At 33.6% G+C, this 20,802-nt stretch overlaps 3 protein-coding genes across 18 annotated transcripts; all 3 read left to right on the forward strand.

Moving 5' to 3' along the window:
- The first annotated feature begins 4,891 nt into the window (after nt 1-4,891).
- LOC110610162 (cyclic nucleotide-gated ion channel 2) lies at nt 4,892-10,595 on the forward strand. Of its 15 annotated transcripts, none has more exons than XM_021750040.2 (10): nt 4,892-5,825; nt 5,946-6,045; nt 6,785-6,866; nt 6,952-7,579; nt 8,413-8,628; nt 8,709-9,022; nt 9,120-9,231; nt 9,320-9,556; nt 9,639-9,725; nt 9,810-10,595. In XM_021750040.2, exons 1-10 carry the CDS (start codon nt 5,814-5,816, stop codon nt 10,293-10,295), a joined length of 2,274 nt encoding a protein of 757 aa, XP_021605732.2. In that variant the 5' UTR covers nt 4,892-5,813; the 3' UTR covers nt 10,296-10,595. The 15 variants fall into 15 exon arrangements, with proteins under 15 accessions (XP_021605732.2, XP_021605734.2, XP_021605735.2 ...); XM_021750042.2 differs by having other exon boundaries at nt 4,893-5,825; nt 5,927-6,045; XM_021750043.2 differs by having other exon boundaries at nt 4,893-5,794; nt 5,927-6,045.
- A 439-nt stretch (nt 10,596-11,034) lies between these two features.
- On the forward strand, nt 11,035-13,254 carry LOC110605937. The gene is made up of 2 exons (XM_021744630.2): nt 11,035-11,248; nt 12,212-13,254. The coding sequence occupies exon 2, from the start codon at nt 12,352-12,354 to the stop codon at nt 13,144-13,146; it is 795 nt and encodes a 264-aa protein (XP_021600322.2). The 5' UTR covers nt 11,035-11,248; nt 12,212-12,351; the 3' UTR covers nt 13,147-13,254.
- A 1,986-nt stretch (nt 13,255-15,240) lies between these two features.
- On the forward strand, nt 15,241-18,850 carry LOC110609592 (EID1-like F-box protein 2). Of its 2 annotated transcripts, XM_021749282.2 has the most exons (4): nt 15,241-15,398; nt 15,502-15,559; nt 17,305-18,079; nt 18,524-18,850. In XM_021749282.2, the coding sequence occupies exon 3, from the start codon at nt 17,314-17,316 to the stop codon at nt 18,058-18,060; it is 747 nt and encodes a 248-aa protein (XP_021604974.1). In that variant the 5' UTR covers nt 15,241-15,398; nt 15,502-15,559; nt 17,305-17,313; the 3' UTR covers nt 18,061-18,079; nt 18,524-18,850. The 2 variants fall into 2 exon arrangements, with proteins under 2 accessions (XP_021604974.1, XP_021604975.1); XM_021749283.2 differs by lacking the exon at nt 15,502-15,559 and having other exon boundaries at nt 15,242-15,398.
- Nucleotides 18,851-20,802: the final 1,952 nt, after the last annotated feature.

Raw genomic sequence — 20,802 nt, forward strand, 5'->3', positions numbered from 1 at the left:
GTGGAATCTCGGATGTCGGAGACCTCTAGAAGGGTAAAGTCATGTTTTTAGGAAATGCTTTTATGTTTTAAATGATTTTAAGTGTGAATTAAATGGGTTTTTACATGAAAATAGCTTTGGAGGAAAACCCAGGTTCGGCCGCCGAAAGTCAAGTTCGGCCGCCGAACATGCATGCGTTTTGGAGGCACGTTAGGCCCCCGAAAGCATGAGTGAGGGAAGTCAAGGTTCGGCCGCCGAACCTCATGTTCGGCCGCCGAACATTGCATGGTTGCGGAGGCACATTCGGCCCCCGAACGTGGCCTGGCCAGCCACTATAAAAGGGTCCCCTTGGTCCGCACGGGCGAGCTTTTTTTCTCTCCCATTGTCGGCCAAGGTGAGTCTCCACCGCTCCTCCCTCGATCTTGAGTGTTTCCTCTAGATCTTTCATGGTTTTAACGAGGTTTCATCTTGCTTTGAAGTTTTTGAGCTTTTGAATCGAGTTTTGAGCAAGTTTTGAGCTTGGAGACCCAAGGAGCTAGATTTCTCCCAACTCCAAGTTAGATCGCCTCTACTCTCGATCTTCAAGAGGTAAGAGTCGATCTTGAACTCTTGTAATGTTTTAAATAAGTTTCATGCAAGATTCATGGGATTAAAGGCATGTTTAGTTCATGTGTAGGTTTATGGGTTTATGTTGTGATTTTGAGCAATGTAGCTTGATTGTGTATGAATGAAGTGTTGTAGATGGGGTATGTGCATGTTTGAGACCCCTAGGAACTGGTATGTGTGTTTTGGTTGAGAAAAATGCATGATTTATGGTTTTGGGAGGCAGGAGGTTCATTTGAACCAAGTTTCTGCCGTTTGGCAGAAACCAGGTTCGGCAGCCGAAGGGAGTTTCGGCCGCCGAACCCCTCTTGTGGAGGCAGCTTTCGGCTGCCGAAGGTGCCCCCGAAAAGAGACTTTCGTCTCTGTCTGGCACTTTCGGCCGCCGAAGGTGCCGCCGAACCTAGCTGAGTTTCGTCTCTGTCCAGGACTTTTGGCCGCCGAAGGTGCCGCCGAAGGTGCCCTGTTCAGCCATTTCATGCATATTTTCTATGATGTTTTAGGGGGTTTTTGGGGGATATATTAGCGTTATGTTTGTATATGTTTGGTCCCTCATTGGAGTCCACCTGTGTAGGTTCGGACCCGAGGAACCGAGGACCCCAGCAGTGAGTGAGCTGCTTCAGTGTCTGGTCAGAGCTAGCCAGAGGTGAGTGGAAACAAGCTTAATGTTTTAAATCAAGCAATTAAATGTTTTGAGCATGTTTCATGCATCATGATGACATGTAATAGGCAGATTGCATTAGTTCACGAATATGTCGCATTGCATTTTATTTTGTAGTTGTGGGTGAATGCTGTATGATCCAATTAGTCCACGAGACTTAATATATGATATGACAGGAAGACCAGGACCCCATGCTACGGCCTGGCACGAGACTTAATATATGATATGACAGGAAGACCAGGACCCCATGCTACGGCCTGGCACGAGACTTAATATATGATATGACAGAAAGACCAGGACCCCATGCTACGGCCTGGCACGAGACTATGTTGAGACTAATTGGTGACAGATTCACCCTTGATGTGAATTGTCTGTGATATGATGCATTTCATGAAAGCATGAACTTTAATATAATGTTTTTAGTTTCTGCTCACTGGGCTTTTAGCTCACCCCTCTCCCCTAACCCCCAGGTTTGCAGGTGCGGGATTGATAGAGAAGAAAAGAAGAGAAAAGTCACATGTTTGTAATAGCTAGAGTATGTGGACATGACAAATGATAAGAATGTAATGTAATTATGTTATTGAAGATAGTATTGAGGATAGAGTGTGCTTGACCATAGTATGTATTAATCCCTTGGTATGTATATGATCTTATGTTATAATGTTTATGTAAACCAACTCACCATATGATGTGTAGCCCTTGAGGCTTTGATGAAATCCCACAGAGGGATTAATGTTTATGTATATGATGAATATAGTGCATGCACAGGTTGAGTTTGGTGAATGAAGAAAAAGAAAAGTTTTTAATTCTTGTGAATGTTTGTTGATCATATATGGGATTAAACAGGTAAACAGGATGTATGTAGGCTTGCTACGGGTTCCGGCGGCCTTAAGCCGACCTGAATCCTAGCGCCGGTAGCGGTCCGGATTTCCGGGGCGTTACATGCACTTTTCACCAGGCTAAATTTCGGAGTGCACTTATTTATTATTTATTATAATTAATTAATTAATTATTGCTGAATGAGTCAAATTAACAAATGTGAACACAGAATATGTAAAAGTAAGGTACAGAATAAGACGTATGAACGGATATATACACTTTTATTCATATAAATATTAATTATTGTAGATGTGAAATCTGATTTTTATTAATAAAAAAATATATATATATACGGAAAACCTTCAATAATTTTTTAAGATTTAGAAAACATAATTGAAAATATGGATTTCATAAAATACAGAGCCTAAGATTTGATGTTGTGCAAAAATGGCCAAAAGATTAATTTGGTTTGTTGTATGGCTTCCAAGGGTAAGAGTGCAGTAGTAAAGCAGGATTTGTACGGTACGGAATTTAGAAAACGACCCTACTTTTGTACAAAACGACCCGCTTTGCTCAATTATTTGAGATGATTATTATATCAGTGTTGTCTTCTTTTTCTTTTTTGTCCTTATTTTTCATTCTCTCCTTATATTTCAAACCAGCGTGGGTCCTAATTTGAAGCGATTGATGATGGTAAGTCACTTTTATTTAATTAATTATTATTTTTTTAATTAAATTAAATATAATTAATAAATTATATAATGAAAAATAATTTTCTTTCATTTTCACTATAAATATAAATATTTTTAAAATAAATAAAAAAAATTTAAATTCGAGATTTTAATAGCGTAGAAAAGCTGATTATAACCATTCTGCATGATTAGAATATTATTTAAAATATTGGTGATGATGATTTGTGTAACAGACATGTCATCTTTTGTGATGAGTGTGATTTTGGAAGTATGTAATTAATTGTTGACAAGAACAGGGTCCTCTTTCAACGTTTTGCAATTCTCAAACTGCTTTACTTTATTTCGGAACCTTCATTTGTTGACAAAATTGATGAAAAAAAATTGGAGTTTTGTTACTTGTAGTAATATCATATAATCACACTAAGCTTTTGTAATAGTCATACATTTTTTCTATATATATTATACACATGGTGAGCCCATCAACAAATTCAAAATATCACAAAAATAATTCAAATATCATCAAATTAAAGTTCATAAGGGTCAACTTTTTAATTATTAAATTTTTATTTTTTATATAATAAATGTTAATAAGTGATTTGATTATCTTATTTTTTTAAGTGAAATTAAGAATTAGAATGAGTAAAATAAATAATTGTTTAAAAATTTGTCACCAAAATCAATAAATGATTTGATTAGTTTTAATTAGTCTTAAAATTAACAGTAATTATTGATATTTAATAAGACTAGCTGATAGCAACTTGTCTATCAAATATCGGAATCTATTGATAAGTAGCAAAAGTTGAATATGCGCACTTAATTTCTTTAGTTGGTAAGAAGTTATGTTTGAGAATGCAATCACATATATAGAAACACACTGATTATGTTTTAATCACGGATTTATATATTTAATTAATTAAAATTTAAATATCATATTTTAATAAAATTTATTATAAATTTTTAAAGATATGTCAATATAGCACTTACAAATTTAATTTGAAAATAAATATAAATTTAAGAGATTTTATATTTTTTTCAATTTCAATTATAAAAAAAATGATGCGACAATATATTGTATTGGACAGAAAACTCATTTCTCTTATACTTTATGATTTTTCTTTATTCATGGCTATAATGATAAGGGCATTTTATTGATCGTGTATGCACTCCTTCCACACATGGGTGTCAAATGATTTTTTTTTATTTATAATATTTAAAGAGATTTTTTTTCTTTTTTCTTTTTCCTGTTTCGTATAAATTTGAATTAATTGAGTTTAATTTATTTCAATTATTAGTAATGTTTAAAATAACTAAGGTGTGCATATAATTTCAAAATTTAACTATTAATTTATAAATTTTGTAGTTTAGTCTCCTGCGCATTTATATAACTTTTCTTTTCCAATTATACGCAAATTAAAAGAGAAGACATTGTCGTTTGGTCTCATCGTGCTTGTAGGACACCACCAATGGCCTATACTTCAATTTAAAACTCAAATCTATTTTCCAGGAGTCTCATTAATTATTATTATACCATCAACTTTTCACCACTCACCCACCAAGTTCTATCTAACAGAATCAACTGGGACTGATTTTTCTTTTTCAGTGCATTGGAATTCTTCAAACTTAGTTAGAATGTTGCTTTCGTTTGTTTTATTTTGAGAATTCAGGCATCCAAGCATCTAGTCAGATGATGTCTGAACAGTAGCAACAAGTTTGGTGAGATCCACCACCAACAAAATTAAAATTCAAAAGCGTTGTGAAATGAAATATTGTCACGGTATGCACAGTATCAAGAATCTGGCCATGGATTTCTCGTTTTATAATTAAAATTCATTACACGTAGGAAAGTTAACCTTTTTCAATTACTTTGAGGACCTGATTTTGTCCACACCACTATTATTTATGTTGGATTCTTGTTAATCATGCATTTGCAGTAAAGGCCTCCCGATTCCTCTAGGAACCTTCCTCTTAAGCTCAAACAAAGAAAGGAGCACATCAAGGCTCGACATGCATGATGCAGGTCGCCTTCCTCATAAATATGACATATGTATCCCATCAACTTCACCAAATTAATTACACAAATAGAGATATATGAATGTATTTGTTTCAATTTTTGGTTGGCGTTCATACAAAACATGAAGGTGTTGGAGATTAAAAAATTAAAAAAAAAAAAGTAGATGTCAGAAGCTGACAGATTGAAGAAGATGAAACCCAGTAAACCCGCCTGCTTATTCAGAGTATGCATGTGATAGCTTGAGCTTTTACCAAGCCTATGCTTATCCCAAGAGGGCAGTCTAGTCATAAACCGCACAAATATTTGCAGCCTAGCGATTTAACGAGTGAGGAACTTTCATTTCTGGCAAAACCAGCAGTGACCAATTAATTGCGTCGCTAATAAACAATGAATTTTACAAGCACATTATGGCTACATTAATTGTCTGTTTAAAGGAAAGAGGGAAGAAACTTCTATCCTTTTGGAATATATATTACAAAGAGGGGTAAAAAAAGAGAGAGAGAGAGAGAGAGAGAGAGAGAAAGATTCGACTGTTCGCTGTTGAATTTCCTATGTTTTTTGCTCTCTTTTTCTACATCAATCTTTGTAGCATGCAGTAGCAGAGAAGGAAAAAAGAAATAAAAAACTGCGGAAGAAGCCAGCAATTTCTGAGATTTCCAAATCTTATCAATCCCATCTCTTCTTTCTTTCTATTATGGCATTCTGTTGTGCCATAAATCTCAGAAAGCATATTCAGATCAACCCATATATCATTGTATATGCTTGTTTTCAATAATCCAATCTTTTCTTCGGCTTCAAGAAATCAAGTTATGATAGAAAGCTAAATTTTCCAATTCTCGTTAAAGAAGTTGTAGTGGGCTTCCTCTTATGAGTAGTATATATCTAGTGCATGCAACTCTAGCTGCAGCTGCAGGTATACAGACTACCAGAAACCAACCAAACTTTATTTCATGTGAGATGTGTGCAGGTGCTTGGAAGGCAAAACAAATGTGATTAGCAGAGTCACTAAGTCTGTGTCTTTCTTCTGTTCTGGTAACGCTGGTTTCCTTGCATGCTGCTCATGGTAGGAAGAAAATAGCTGGCTAGGAAGATGATCATGATGGGTTTCTTATTGCATGTTTAACTTGTTTATTTTCATTTTTAATTAATGATCTGCTGTTGAAGCTGATGCGATCGGATTCAGGTCTGCACTGACCAGAGCTATAGCTACCAGCTGTTGGTGTTGGAGATTCTCCGGCTATCTCTGCTTCAAAAGGGATGCCACTCTAGTGGAGTAATGGGTGGTTGGTATGCCTAAATTTGGATATCAATTTCATATAAATTATCAATTTATATTTAATTTTTTTTTAGGTTAAGCTGTTTATTTATCAATTTAATATAAATTATCAATTTAAATTTAAATATGAGATAATCATGATTTGATTAAAGCGTTATCCATATTATGACAAGACCAGTATTTTTATATTTTTTTTACCAGCATTTTTAGATTGAAGGGGCCACAAAATTGCGCAAGTTACATATTATTACTGCAAAAATAATAAATAATTTATTATGTATATTAATATAAAATTTATCAAAAACTATTGTGAAATATTTACCTTATATAAATTGATAAAAAATTAATAAAAATTAAAATGCAAAAGTCTCCATTTAAATAATAAAATTGATTTACTACAATGAATTTTCTCTCATTTGGCAAACATTATTTAATATATTGATAAAACTATTATTATTATTCCTTCCAACAACTAACGTATAAAAAGAAATTAATTTTAAATTAAGATATTAAAGGTAATAAGCAAATTGTGTTAGTATTAAAAAGTTATTTTAATAAGTGTAATCACGTGAATATTCACATTCATAACATATATTATTTATACAAATAAGAGAAAAGACAATTTCTAAAACCAATTTCTATAACCAGAAAAAAGGGCCACATGACTATCTGTCGTCAACACTGAATACCAGCCCCACCATTTTTGTACTCTCTATAATCTTCTCCTCTTCTGTGAACAATTACAGTTGCATTCATTTCATGCACTCTCAAAGCACAATCCTTTGCAATCCTTCCTCTTCCTTCTCTTTCAATCATGTCGTCTTTCAGGTCAATTCTTTGACTCCCATCTTTATACTTATCTATCGATTAATTAATTTTCTCATTTTCATCAATGCTTATTTCAACATTTCAGGTGGCTCCGCCTCATGGGACTCGCAAGCAAACCTTCTGATCATTGCAATGGTGGTACATACGACAGCGTTTTGGGCTCCACAGAGTGTTATGCTTGTACTCAGGTTGGCGTCCCCGCCTTCCATTCTATCAGCTGTGACAGCGCCACTGCTCGTCACCCCCATTGGCAAGCCTCCGCCGGCTCTTCCCTCGTTCCAATACATGCTAGTGCTACTTCGCCTAAGTGTAACCCGACCCGTGTTCTCACATGCCCTTTTGGGCCCATCCTGGATCCACGTAGCAAGTGGGTCCAGTGGTGGAACCGGGTCTTCTTGATAGCACGTGGTGTTTCTTTGGCTGTTGATCCGCTTTTCTTTTACGCCTTGACGTTATCGTTAGGGAAAGGTGGGGCACCGTGCTTGTACGTGGATGAAGGTGTGGCGGCTTTCTTTACTGTCGCTCGCACGTGTCTAGACACTGTGCACCTCTGGCATTTGTGGTTGCAATTTAGGTTGGCTTATGTGTCAAAGGAATCTCTCGTTTTTGGATGCGGCAAACTCGTGTGGGATGCACGTGCCATAGCTGCGCATTACGTGAGGTCGCTCAAGGGATTCTGGTTGGATGTTTTTGTCATACTCCCGTTTCCTCAGGTTGGTCCATTCAAAATTTTATTTTTTAAAAAAATAAAATTATCCATATTCTTATTTTCCTACTATATTAGAGAACTCGAAGGATAACGGATCAAATATTTTTAAATATTTAAAATATTTTTAAATATTTAATTTGATTCAAATCTAATAAAATGAATTTAGATAATTATAATTAATTATCCCATCATTATAACCCTAATAAAATATGTTTAAATAATTAGAATTAAGTTTGAGATAATTTTAAATTAAAAAAATAATATTTTTTTCGAGTTTGATTTGAATTTAAATTTTATATATAAAGTAGTCACCGTCCGAATTCGTTTATATAAATAATTAATTTAATATAAAATATATTTTATAATAATATTTATAAATTTTTATATATTTTTTTATTTAAAAATTAAAATTTAAATATTTTTTAAAAATATTAAATTTTTTAAATAAAAATTATTAATGAAAAATATTTTTTATATAAATTATTAATTAAAATATATAAAATTAAATGAATTTAATTTTTTTCGAATAATAATAATGGATTTAGAACGGGTTCAAATAGTTTAGATTACTTTTTAATCGGATTCAGAATAGATTCGGATATTATTAATATAAATCGGATTTGGATAGTTTAATTTTCACGGATACTTTCTTGTTTAGATCCAATTGAGAAGTTTTTTTGTTTAACAAAAATGAATTGAAAGTGGACTAATTTGGATTTGACAATTACCTTGAGTATTACTTAACATTTTCGGATTGTTTTTACTAATATTTTGGAGACAATTTTAAGAGGAAATTGATGTGCTTTTTTTTTAAAAAAAAAAAAACTTTCTTTGCAGGCAATATTTTGGTTGTTACTGCCAAAATTGATCGTGCAGGAGAAGATTGAGCTGGTATTAACAATAGTATTGCTAACCTTCTTGTTTCAATTCCTCCCTAAGCTCTACCATAGCTTTTGCTTGATGAGCAGAATGCGAAAAGTCACAGGCTACATCTTCGGCACCATTTGGTGGGGTTTTGGTCTTAACCTCATTGCCTACCTGATTGCCTCTCATGTTAGTGTACTAAATTTTATGTTTAGCAATTAATAAGATACCTATAAGCTTCATTTTGAGCACAGTAAATTGCTTGATAGGCTACTGGAGGATGCTGGTATGTGCTTGCTACTCAGAATGTAGTGTCCTGCTTGAGGAAACAGTGTGAAAGAAATGGCAACTGCAAGCTCTCTTTGTCATGCTCAATGGATGTTTGTTATCAATTTATGTATCCTGAAGATAAATTTGGAAACCAATGTGGCAATCACTCAAAAATGATTGCAAAGCCCTTGTGCTTGGATGATGAAGGTCCATTTAATCATGGGATCTATACAGAGGGCCTTCTAGTTGTTACCAGCAATTCACTTGCTGTCAGGATACTTTATCCCATCTTTTGGGGCTTGTTGAACCTCAGGTGTAATATTTTCAACTTGTTTAGTTTAATCAGCTCATCTGTGTTTTTTTTTCCCTTCTTTTAAAAGAAAACTAATATCTTGCTTTTATGTTGACAGCACTTTCGGCAATGAACTCAATCCAACCTGTAATTTGGTAGAAGTTATGTTCAGTATATTCATAGTGCTGTGTGGCTTTACTCTCTTCACTTTAATGGTTGGGAACATCCAGGTAATAAAAGTTGCCTTATTTGATATTCTATTAGCATAGAAGCACGTTTCAAAGATAAGTTGATGGACAACTTATTATTGTTTTATAGGTATTTTTGTCTGTGATCTTGGCAAAGAATAAAAACATGCAGCTGAAGCGCAGAGATATAGAATGGTGGATGAGCAGAAGACAATTGCCATCTAATTTAAGACGAAGAGTTCGCCATTTTGACAACCAAAGATGGGCAATCATGGGAGGAGAAGATGATATTAAATGGATTGAAGAATTGCCTGATGGCCTCCGAAGAGACATCAAGCGGTATATTTGCCTAGACCTCATCAAAAAGGTAATCAACTGAACTTTCTCCTATTGAGCTTACTTCACAGAAGTCTTATGAATATGTTCTAATTGCAAACTCCGTTGCTCAGGCACCTTTGTTTCACAATTTGGATGATCTTATTCTCGACAACATTTGTGATAGGGTCAAGCCCCTTATCTTCTGCAAAGGCGAAAAGGTGCAAAATCGGATACTTTATAAGGGATTTTGTTACTTTTTGATGAATTAAATGTTGAACATCTTGATATTTCTTGTGACACAGATAATTAGAGAAGGAGATCCTGTGCCAAGGATGTATTTTATAGTTCGTGGGCGCGTAAAGCGTAGCCAAGGACTTAGTAAAGGCATGGTAGGCACAAGTGTGCTTGAACCTGGAGGCTTTTTAGGTGATGAATTGCTCTCCTGGTGCCTACGTCGCCCATTTGTAAACCGCCTTCCAGCATCATCTGCAACATTTTACTGTCTGGAACCAACAGAAGCATTTGGTCTTGATGCAAACCATCTCAGATACATCACTGATCACTTCAGATACACGTTTGCTAGCGAAAGACTCAAGCGAACCTTGAGATATCACTCATCTAATTGGCGAACATGGGCGGCTGTGAACATACAATTTGCTTGGCGACGATACAGGATGAGAACGGGGGGTCTAGTGATCCCTGTTGTGATAAATGGGAACGTTGAGAATCTTCTTCGGCGATATGCTTCAATGTTCATGTCACTCAGGCCACATGACCACCTTGAATAAATGCAAGTCTTTTATTTTTCCAGGAAAATAACTGAATTCACAACATTAGAATCTGGAAAACAAAATGTATAAAAAAGCATGTTAATACTCGATAGAAGATATGTTCCCAAACAGAATAAAGGAGAGATTCCTCTGTAATAGTCCAAGGATCGTTCAAAACCACAAATCCTTGAACTTTAAAATAAGAATGGATGTCGGAGCTTGATGTTCGAAAATAGATGCGGTTGTCCGTAAATGAGAGTTTGGTCTCTCTGCTACCTGATACATGAGTTATTAACAGTTGATGTTCTTTGGCTTAAACTTTGAAACTCACCACCATTTTCAGGAAATTTGTTGAATAAAAAAAGCAAATTGATAATATGATCACATCTCTTCTCCGGCTCACCAGGGATCTCAATGGAAGTTTGCTACTTCCAATTAGTATTTACTTATTCAATAAAATTAAATGGTTTATACGACAAATTCCACAGTGTGAAATAAATAAATACTTCAAAAATTTTGTATTTAGTTTATATAATAATAAATAATTTGTGCCTTGTACATGTTCATGTTTAAATAGGCATATGTGCATATACTAAAGTTTAATTTAAAAAAGTGAGTATAATATAAATGATCTGAATGTCTATGTACGGATAACTTGATGAATCACAACGCACCGTTTTGGCAATCAAGAGAAAGTGGATACCACGACAATGACGACATCATTATGAATTTCCAGGGAACGGGCACAATTTCTCTCCCCCCAACCAGAAGAATCCACATGGACCACTAAAATAACCTTCCATCTCGCAGCGGTTAATCTGGTTCACAATATTCCAAAACCCACAAAACTAAACAATTTGTACCTTCTCATTCTTTTAATTGCAGAGTGAGAAGAGTAGAGGGTTTTATTTGAATCACCTTCTTCTGTTTTTTAGCCTCTTTTTCCTTCTCCGATCAATCATGTATCACTGGTAAGATCATGCTTTATCATTCTCTCTTGTTTTTATTTCTAATTCCAAGTTCTTTCCCTAGATTCCTTTGTTACGTATGTTTGTCAAGCTTAGATCTACATGGATTTGTTCTTTTTGTTTTCCATCATCTCTCCCTTCTTGTATGTCTAGATCTTGTTTTTTTTTTTTTTTCTTTTTGCTCTAAAGCTAGGAATTATATTTTATTTTATGAATTGTGGATTTGCTGCTTGACTTTAGATAATATTGTTTGTTATATCTGAGATTTAAATGTAAGCTAAGAGAAGCTAAAGGACAGAAAAAGGTTGATTTGGATTATATTTAAATGGGGTTTTTCTTAAAATGATCATAAATGCTGTCCTACCTCGCTTCCACTGTTTTTCAGGTTCGTGTTAACTGGGAACTTTGCAGTTGTTATTAGGATTATACTGCAAGCAGTTATTGTGGAATGGGAATTTTTTTTTTTTTTTGGGTCTATATGATAAGAGATGATTCTCTGGTTGCTAGCTTGCCTTGCATGTAGACATTTAAAATCTTCTAAGGATATAATTTTTGCTGATGAATTTATATGACTAGAATGTAAACAATGTGAGGATGCAGTATGTTTAATCAGATGATCAGTTCGATCTCTTAGTTTCTGATGAATATGCCCTGTTGCTATGGATTTCTCAATGCGTTAATGGTATCCGTTTTGGCAAAAACTTGATTGGTCCTCCCTTCAGCATGAAGTCAAATTTTTATTGAGCCGTTCTTGGTCATCTCATAATTGACATGATTCTCCTTTTTCTTTTGGATATTTTGCATTAATTCAAAGATATTGTTTGCTCCTGACGCCTTATATACTTAACTATTCTGTGATTATTCATTACAATGAAAAATTGGAAATAGATGCCCAACTGAACTTGATTGTCCTGAATTATGAGGAAGCTAGTTTGATTCTCATTCTTACTCCTGTTCTTGTTCCAGGTGACCTTCACAAAATTTTTAATGGTGCTATAATTAGCAAGAGGAGACCTTCTTGGTATGAGATAATGGTTATTGATGACCATTTCAGTGGCTATAGGCATAGCATGTGATTCTGCTTTCTGAAGTTACTTGGTATCAAAATGTGGAATTTTGCATCCAATTGTATGGCGGGAAGTGCTGGTTTGAAGACTACTCCAAAGCTAAATCAAGATGCATCAGATTATTCAGATGATGAGGTGTCTTCTCTTGTTAGCAGAGAAGAAGGCCTAGAATGCCCAATATGCTGGGAATCTTTCAATATTGTGGAAAATGTGCCTTACGTTTTATGGTGTGGCCATACGCTGTGTAAAAATTGCATATTAGGACTGCAATGGGCAGTTGTGAAATTCCCCACGTTACCAATTCAACTTCCCCTCTTTATTTCCTGTCCATGGTGCAATCTCTTATCCTTCCGTCTTGTCTACAGAGGCAACTTGAAGTTTCCTCGCAAGAATTACTTTCTACTTTGGATGGTTGAAAGCAAGAATCATGATGGACAGAAGTCCCATAACACCTTTTGTGAAGATCATCAACCCCTATGGTCACCAGACGATGATTTAGCCCCCGGAAATGAGTTCAGTCACAATAACATCAGAAGGGGGCATCATCTAGAACCATCAAGAACAAACCATGATCAGAATCATGGTAATGCTATTCTGAATTTTGGAAGAATAAATTCTTCCTTTCAGAAGTCACTGGTTTTCTTTATTCATTTAACTGCTAAGTTTCCTTTGGTCATTATATTCCTTTTGATTATATTATATGCCATACCTGCTAGTGCAGCCATTTTGGCCGTGTACGTTCTTATTACTGTTCTGTTTGCTGTCCCATCATTTCTAATACTGTACTTTGCTTATCCTAGTTTGGATTGGCTTGTCAAAGAAATCATCACTTGATATTAGCTTCTTGGTCAGTAATCTTTGTGAATAGAAGTTTGCACCTAGAAACTGGCTTCTGTTTTGTTTAGATGCCATCTTTTGTAATCTGATGACTTTCCAGTTCCCAAGGCTGCATCATTCTTTGGCTTCCGGGCTGTTCCTAAACATTCTTAAAATCTTTCATGTTTATATACTTATCAGCTTCTGTACAATTTGGCTGGCATCAAGGCTGTGTGTAGGCCGGAGTCTTTGATGACAACGAAGGCCCGACCAATGGAAACCTCACCGGCCAATTTAGTGTTGATTTTTGGATTAGCAAAGATATTATAAGGATACAAAACTGTTAATTAGTGTGCCAGCTTTTACCAAATAGCTCGATTTCTTCTTTGTACGGAGACCCATGTTTATTGAATCTATATTGACTCCCCATTTGTATAACGCTCTGTGCATGAGTCTTTATGGATTCTGAAAGAAAAACCAAAAGAAAAGGCAGTACTGGTGCTGTACTCTTCAATATTCAAAACTATCCGCAACCAAATATTTTCAGAACTGCTGAATAATGAGTGTATATACTCCATTGTGCTTGCTCGTTTGTGTCTAGTGAAACTATTAGTTCAAACAATGGCTGCCACTGCATTGCTCCTGTGATCTCTCCATCACTTTATTATCTTATGCTAATATGGTGTTGGGACTATATATAGAAATGACAATGACTGCTTGTACATTCATGTTGCCCTTTTTGCTCTGCATATGTATTCTAAACATGAAAAAGTTTTATGGACTTCGTTATGTCAGAGAGATTTGATGAAGAGGAGTAAGAAGGAAAAAAAAAAAAACCAATAAACAGAGCTACCATTGAATTTCCGGCACTGATCTATCTAGTGCTGCTCTCTGGACTTGGTATGCTTATTTAACCTAACATTTATACAGTAGTCAGGATGCTGCAAAGTGTGCAATACTCTTTGGAAGAAAAGGAGAGAGGCAAACCATTTTAAACAGGATGCTCTTTGGAAGCACTTGTTTCCTTGAGAGCCAAAGTGTTGGATTATGTTATCATCTACATTTCCAGGTTGTTTTTCAAGTGGAATCAAACATTTTGGCTTATTCAATCTTGATTGCAGAGCATTTGCTTTCCCACATGACTTTACCTAGCCTTCACTTTCTAGTAAAACGAGATTCTTTAAAGTAGGTTCCCTTGATTTTCCAACAGCTTTAACATACCAACAAAGCAAAGAACAAAAGCAGTTGAAGGCTGGAGGACCTTAAATTGGGTCTCTCTTTGGCAAGGCATCAAGTGGAAATGGGTGATGCTGATCATTCTCATTCAATCCGATGCTTAATCAATTTTCAACATTGAAATATAAATATTTAATATAAATCATTAATGTCATTTTTATATAAAATATTATGTCTATATTACATGCAAGTTATGGTGTATCTATAATTCACATACCATGAAGATAATTTATACTAATCATTCCACAATTTTAAATACTGTCCTACTTAAATTCAACATTTTAAATTTATAATCATAATTAAAAAATATCACATAAAAAAATTTCAAGCCCTTCCCATTTATTAGTCTAATTAAAATGATGTGTGATGGGAGATATTCTTATTATAAATATTTGCCAAGAGTACAACATGGGCGTGAGACATGTAATATCTGGTAGGGACCCGAGAGTCTGACACGTTTGCCAAATTGGAAATAAATAGACAGCCATTGAGAGGACGCGAAATTGGCTAAGCATTAACAATCCAATGATGGAAACCCATAAATTATTATAGACCTGACACGTGGACATAAGTTAGGGTTTTAGAATCTCTCCGTGACGCTATACTTCTTCGGCATTTTCCTTTTCCGACACTAAATTGTTAAATACCAACAGTAAAACTGCCCGCTAGAGTTAAATCGCCTCATTCTCCTTTTCATTTTCACAAAAATCTCCCCAATTATTTACTGACACATCCTACGAATCATCTTCCACTCGAGCGACACCTCATTTTCCTAGCTGTCATACGACGACGTGGCCTATTACAACTTGTCCTTGCTTTGAAGAATAAATGAGGCTGTAACTCTATCAGCTCAAGTATTATTATAATATTTTCTTCTATACGGAACCCCTAGGACGAAGCTTTCTCAGCTCATTCAGACTCCCATCTCCTTGCGTTTGCTCTGTATCTATCTGAAGTGTATTTTCTCTCTTTTTGTTTTTTTTTGGACGAAAAATACGTTTCAGGGGAAGTGAAATTCTCTACCTATTTGGCATGTAAGTATTATTCTTTGATTGTTTTGGGGATTTTCTTTTTCTTTTTCTTTTTCTCTTTGTTTTTACTTGATAAAATTCTAATCTGTTTTGTTCTTTTATGAAGAGGTTTTTCTTTCTAAAGGTTTTTGAGGTCATGGGGGGAGGATACTTCTTTTTCTGAGGTGAGATATTGGGTCTTGATTCAAAGATATCATGATCCAGCCTAGTCTCAGTCCTTGTTCTTGTTTTTTCAGTTGATTTTGATGTGGGCTAGGGTTTTGTCGGCTCTTCATTTTCAAAGCTGATTTTTTGCAATCTGGTGAACGCGTGAAGTGGGTTCATTTTTGGGATTAACTGACTCTTTTAAATTTGTAATGGGATTATCAAATTGCCTTGAAGTTTGATTATTGTGGATCTGAAGTTTAGGCAGTAACTGACATGCAAGAAAAAACCTTCCAAACCTGTTTGTGTGGTTGGGTTGCTGTGGACTCTGGAATCTAGATAAACTCTCAATGGTTTGAACGGATACTAAGTGCTATTAGTGCTGCTCTGCTGCTCGTAACCTATTCTGTTTCTTTTTAACTTGGAGCTGCGCTTTTTTTTTCCCCTTTTCCTTTTCTTGCCCCAAACAGAGAAAGTGAGAGAAAATGAATGGATATAAATTTTTTCTAGAAAAAAGTAGTTCAATATCAGTATTTTGGAATGTAAATAGCTTTTAAGTTCAGCTGCAAATGCAGAGTACTCTTTTTTTGTTTGAGTTTACCTACTTTGAGTTGGGGCATTTCTCTTAGTTTACCTTTGAAGTTTGTTGGCGTCTGTATAACCTAAGTACTAGGGTTCTCTTGTAAATGGGATTGAGCTCTTCAATCAAAAGGTTGCAACTTTTGGGGAATTTTGAAATGTGATATCATATGAGCTTGAATTACCAGGGAAATGTAATAAGCTGATGTTTTATTTAAATTGAAGTTGAGTCAAGAGTATTGCAGCATATGTCTCAAAATATGGGTTTACAACTTTATATAGGCTTGTAATGAATTCAATAGGCTTGTAATGAATTCAATAGGCTTGTTTACAGCCCAGGGTGGTTTCGATGTAAATCTTCTATGTATTATTTATGTCATTCAGTCTGAGTCTCACTGAATCTAAATTTTTCTTTATTATTAATTTTGCCTATTTCTTTGTGAATAAATTCTGGCTTGACTTGCATGTGGTGGTAATTGATGGGGAAATTCATGTATAATGCCATCAGTAAAGACTTGAAAGTTGAAACTATCTAATGTTGTCTTTGCCCAGGTTCCTATAGAAAAACTTCTCAATGGTCAGTTTACCTTACAAGGTTTTTTAGTTTGGGTCTTACTCGTTGCATTATTCTTTAGATGTCAAACATTTTTTTGGTGTCTCAGTCAAGTCAGAAAATTTTCGTATTTAGTAAATAGTTCTGGCATGAGGCTCTTCATTACGAATTCTCCGTTAGATTTCCTTAGACCTTATACAACTTTAAATTGTCCAACAGTTAGTGACCTTTCTTAATATTTTCATTTCTTATTCTCCTAGATGGCTATGTGAATTCTCAGCATTAGCGTGTAAATCTCGAAGGTTCTATCATTGATATTATTCATTTATTTTGACTATCATCAGATAGATAATAGGTTTTTACCAAACTAAACTGGTATAGGTTTTGCATTTCACTTGTAAGTTGTAACTGATACAAGAACGTAGTCGTTCCTTGTTTTACTTGGATTCTGAGGAGTCTTACATTTAAGTTCATAGTTCAACTGTAATTTTACCACTAGGCTTATAGAATGACTATTGTTTGGTTGAGAAATTTGATTGCAATTGTGGAGTGCCATAACTGTAATCGAAGATTGCTTATTCTTGTGGGACTGCAACAATGGCTTAATATCCTTGTTTCGTTTGTCTGTACCAGGTGGAGGCAATGATTTTAACAAAGCAATACCGTTGCGTACACTCATCAAGCTGTCAATGCACAAAAGGGCATCTAAGTGAAGATGTAATTTTTTTAGTCTTTCAACAACTGAACTGGAACCCTAAATTGATTGCCACCCTGTCGTGTACATGTAAATGGTTTGATGATTTGGCCAAGCGAGTGCTGTGGAAAGAGTTTTGTCGAGCAAGGGCTCCAAAAATGATGCTTGATCTGCAATCTAGTGGAAGTCACAGTGTCGATGGGAATTGGAGAGCACTTGGAAAACTGCTTATTTACTGCTCAGGATGTAGCAAGGGAGGTCTCTTCAATAGCATTCATATCCCTGGTCATTTTGTTTACAGGACTCGGTTTTCTAGGACTTCAGGGAAGAGTTTTCTTTTGCCACAATGCAGAACAGATGTTTTGTATGTCTCTGACCCTTGTGAACATCTTGATCAAGGGGAAGAAGGTGATGTGGGATTTTTCCGTGGAATTTTCAAGTCATTCTCAATGTCAAAGGTCCGGAAGATGCTGATTAAAAAGGGAGCCCAGCTTCATCCAACAGAGGTGTGCCCTTATTGCAAGGCAAAGTTGTGGAGCATGTTGCAAGCCAAAATGATACCACAGAGTGCCAGCTGCAGGTTAGGTTCCTATGAGGATTGTGTCGAGTATTATGTGTGCCTTAATGGACATGTGCTTGGAATCTGCACCCTCTTACCCTTGTCTGATTCAGAAGAGGCATCCGAGTTGGAGTGATAATTGGCATGGTAATCAGGTATCTCCACCAAGCATTTTTGTTTTTTCAGATTTGAATCAAGTAAAACTTTTGGGAGCTTTTGAAAATGGTAAGTCATTCTAGTAAAACAGACTCTTGTTATGGAAGCTGGCAGAAAGGCCGGTTTCAGCTTGTTGACTGTCCAGGAGTTGTCTAGAGCCCTCCACTGATACCTGATAATAGTCTGAGCAAATTATCTTGCAAGTTGATTCTTGCACTTTAAAGGTTATTCAGCCTAAGTATGAGCATTTATTGGGGAAATGATAAATGAATTAGTAGTGATTATGGGACTTGATAGTGATTATGCCATAAGAAATGTCTTTTATTTGTGCCATAAAGAATGGAGTGATGTTTTCTCTGGCACTACTCTGTTGTCCGCAGAGTAGTTTTATGTGCTTTCTTTCCTTAAAAAATTATTTGTAACTGAGAAGATGTTTTTGACAGTTGTGTGATTGTTGGCATGGATTTTGCTTCTTGTGGAATTGACAAATGTGGACAAGACCTTTCGCAAGCTTTCTGGAGCTATGTGAAGCTGAAACCGTCAGTCTCATCTGAGCTTTCAACTGGGCTGCTTCTGGATTACCAAAACTGGCTAAAATTTTCATGGTGAATGGTTGGAGTTTTAATCCTCTATTAATTAGTCTGAGCATGTAATATCTTTGTACATGTTATGAATGCCCCCATATGTGGATAACAGATTCATCTGATGTTTATGATTAAGTCGCTTTACATGGATGAAGTAATTATAAAAACTTGTAAGTATTTCCCTAACCAGCATGGTAAATGATTTTTTTTTTTTTTTTTTGTTTTTTAATTTAATAGACCTAGTAGGAGAAGCATGTAAATGCCTAATTTTGATGAGAAAAAGTTAAATAGCTGCTCACAATGAAATAAACATTAAAGTTTAGTGATTGCGGGTTAAAATTACCGCAACAATACTACTGATGGTCCGCTGTCAAAATGGAAAGTCGACTTCTTTGGATATTTAATTCAATTGAAATTTTTTGAATTGAGATAGATTTAATTAGGATTTAAATTAAAAAAATTTATACTCTACTTAAATTTTATGCGTTATATAAACATTAATTATATATTTCAATTAAAAAAGCACTAAATATTAATAGAAATAGAGTTAATTATCAAAAGAAATCTTATCATTTTTAAATTCTTATAATTATATCTCATCTGCTACTCTAATTATTATTTTAATTAAAAGATACATAATTAATAATATAGTTGAAAATGTTTTATAAAGAAAATTATTTAAAAAAATATATTATAAGGATATAATTTTATTGCTCATTAGTATATACTGCAATTATAATTATATTGTTAACCATATTTTTTATTTTTAACTGTATTATTAATTATATATTTTTTCAACTATAATAATATTTAGAGTAGATTTAAAAAAAGTTTAGGAAGTAGATTAATTTATAATTTAATTAATATAAAATAGTATATTTAAATTATATATATATATAATATAAATTTTTAATATTTTAAATTTTAATTTTAGATAAAATAGTAAAAAAGTTTTAAATTTTATTAATTACAGTATGACGTGACAATTCTATTGTATACTACTGAATAGTGATTACATTCGGAACAAATTTATTATTTAATTGGTTATTAAATTAATATGGGTGCAATTTAAAAATGATAAGTTTTTTTATTAATTTTATAAATATCAAATTTTTGCAATATAAATTATTAATAAAAAAATTGACTTTAGCTTTATTACGTATTTTTTAATTTTAATAATTTAATTTAAAATTAAAATATTTTATATAAATTTAATTCTAATTTAAAATTAATTAAGATAAAATAGTGTACTTTAAATAATGTAACATTATATGTGATATTTTTTAATTATATTTTTTATTATTAAATATGAATTTCATTTAACATATCAATAAAGGATAATTGATTTTAAAAATTTAAACGTTTGACAATTTTATCAAATTTTTTATTTTTAATAATTTATTTCAAAATTGAAAGATTTAAATAAGTTTTATTCAAAATTAAATAAAGAGGATGTGTTTTTTATTATGTGACATTATTATATCTTATTATGTAGCATTATATTTAATTTTTTTATTATTTAATATGAACTTATTTTATATTTAAATAAATATTATAAATATATAATATTTATAATATTGTATATTTATAAATAAATTTAGCATAAATAATAAGAATATTATAAATATATTGTATATTTATAAATAAATTTAGCACAATAGTTCTAAAACTCACAATGTTATAAGTTAGACTCGTTAGTTATAATAATTTGGGAAGATATTTTATGAAATCGAAAACTTGTAAAATATGAAAATTATCTATCGCGTGATCCGTGATATTAAAATTAATAATCAATTTATATGTAAAGAAGTAAGAGAAGTTAATTGCAAATGTTGAAATAATTTTAATAACATGACTTTTATTATAAAAAAATTATTTCAATTAAAATCCTATACTTTTATACTTCTAAACGAATTAAAGAAAAACTAACAAAATGTAACAACAGGATTCGGTATCAACCGTATTAAAAATACCTTAACTCAACACCTAAACGGTACTAAGGCCAAGCATAATTCGGTTCAAACCGAAAAAACTGATTGAACTGAATTAATTTAAAAAATTGATTCGATTTTTTATTCATTTCGGTTCGATTCGGTTTTTAATTTCAAAAATTTTGGTTATTTCAATTCGGTTCGATT

The sequence above is a fragment of the Manihot esculenta genome, chromosome 2, assembly GCF_001659605.2.
Source record: "Manihot esculenta cultivar AM560-2 chromosome 2, M.esculenta_v8, whole genome shotgun sequence".
Lineage (NCBI taxonomy): Eukaryota > Viridiplantae > Streptophyta > Magnoliopsida > Malpighiales > Euphorbiaceae > Manihot > Manihot esculenta.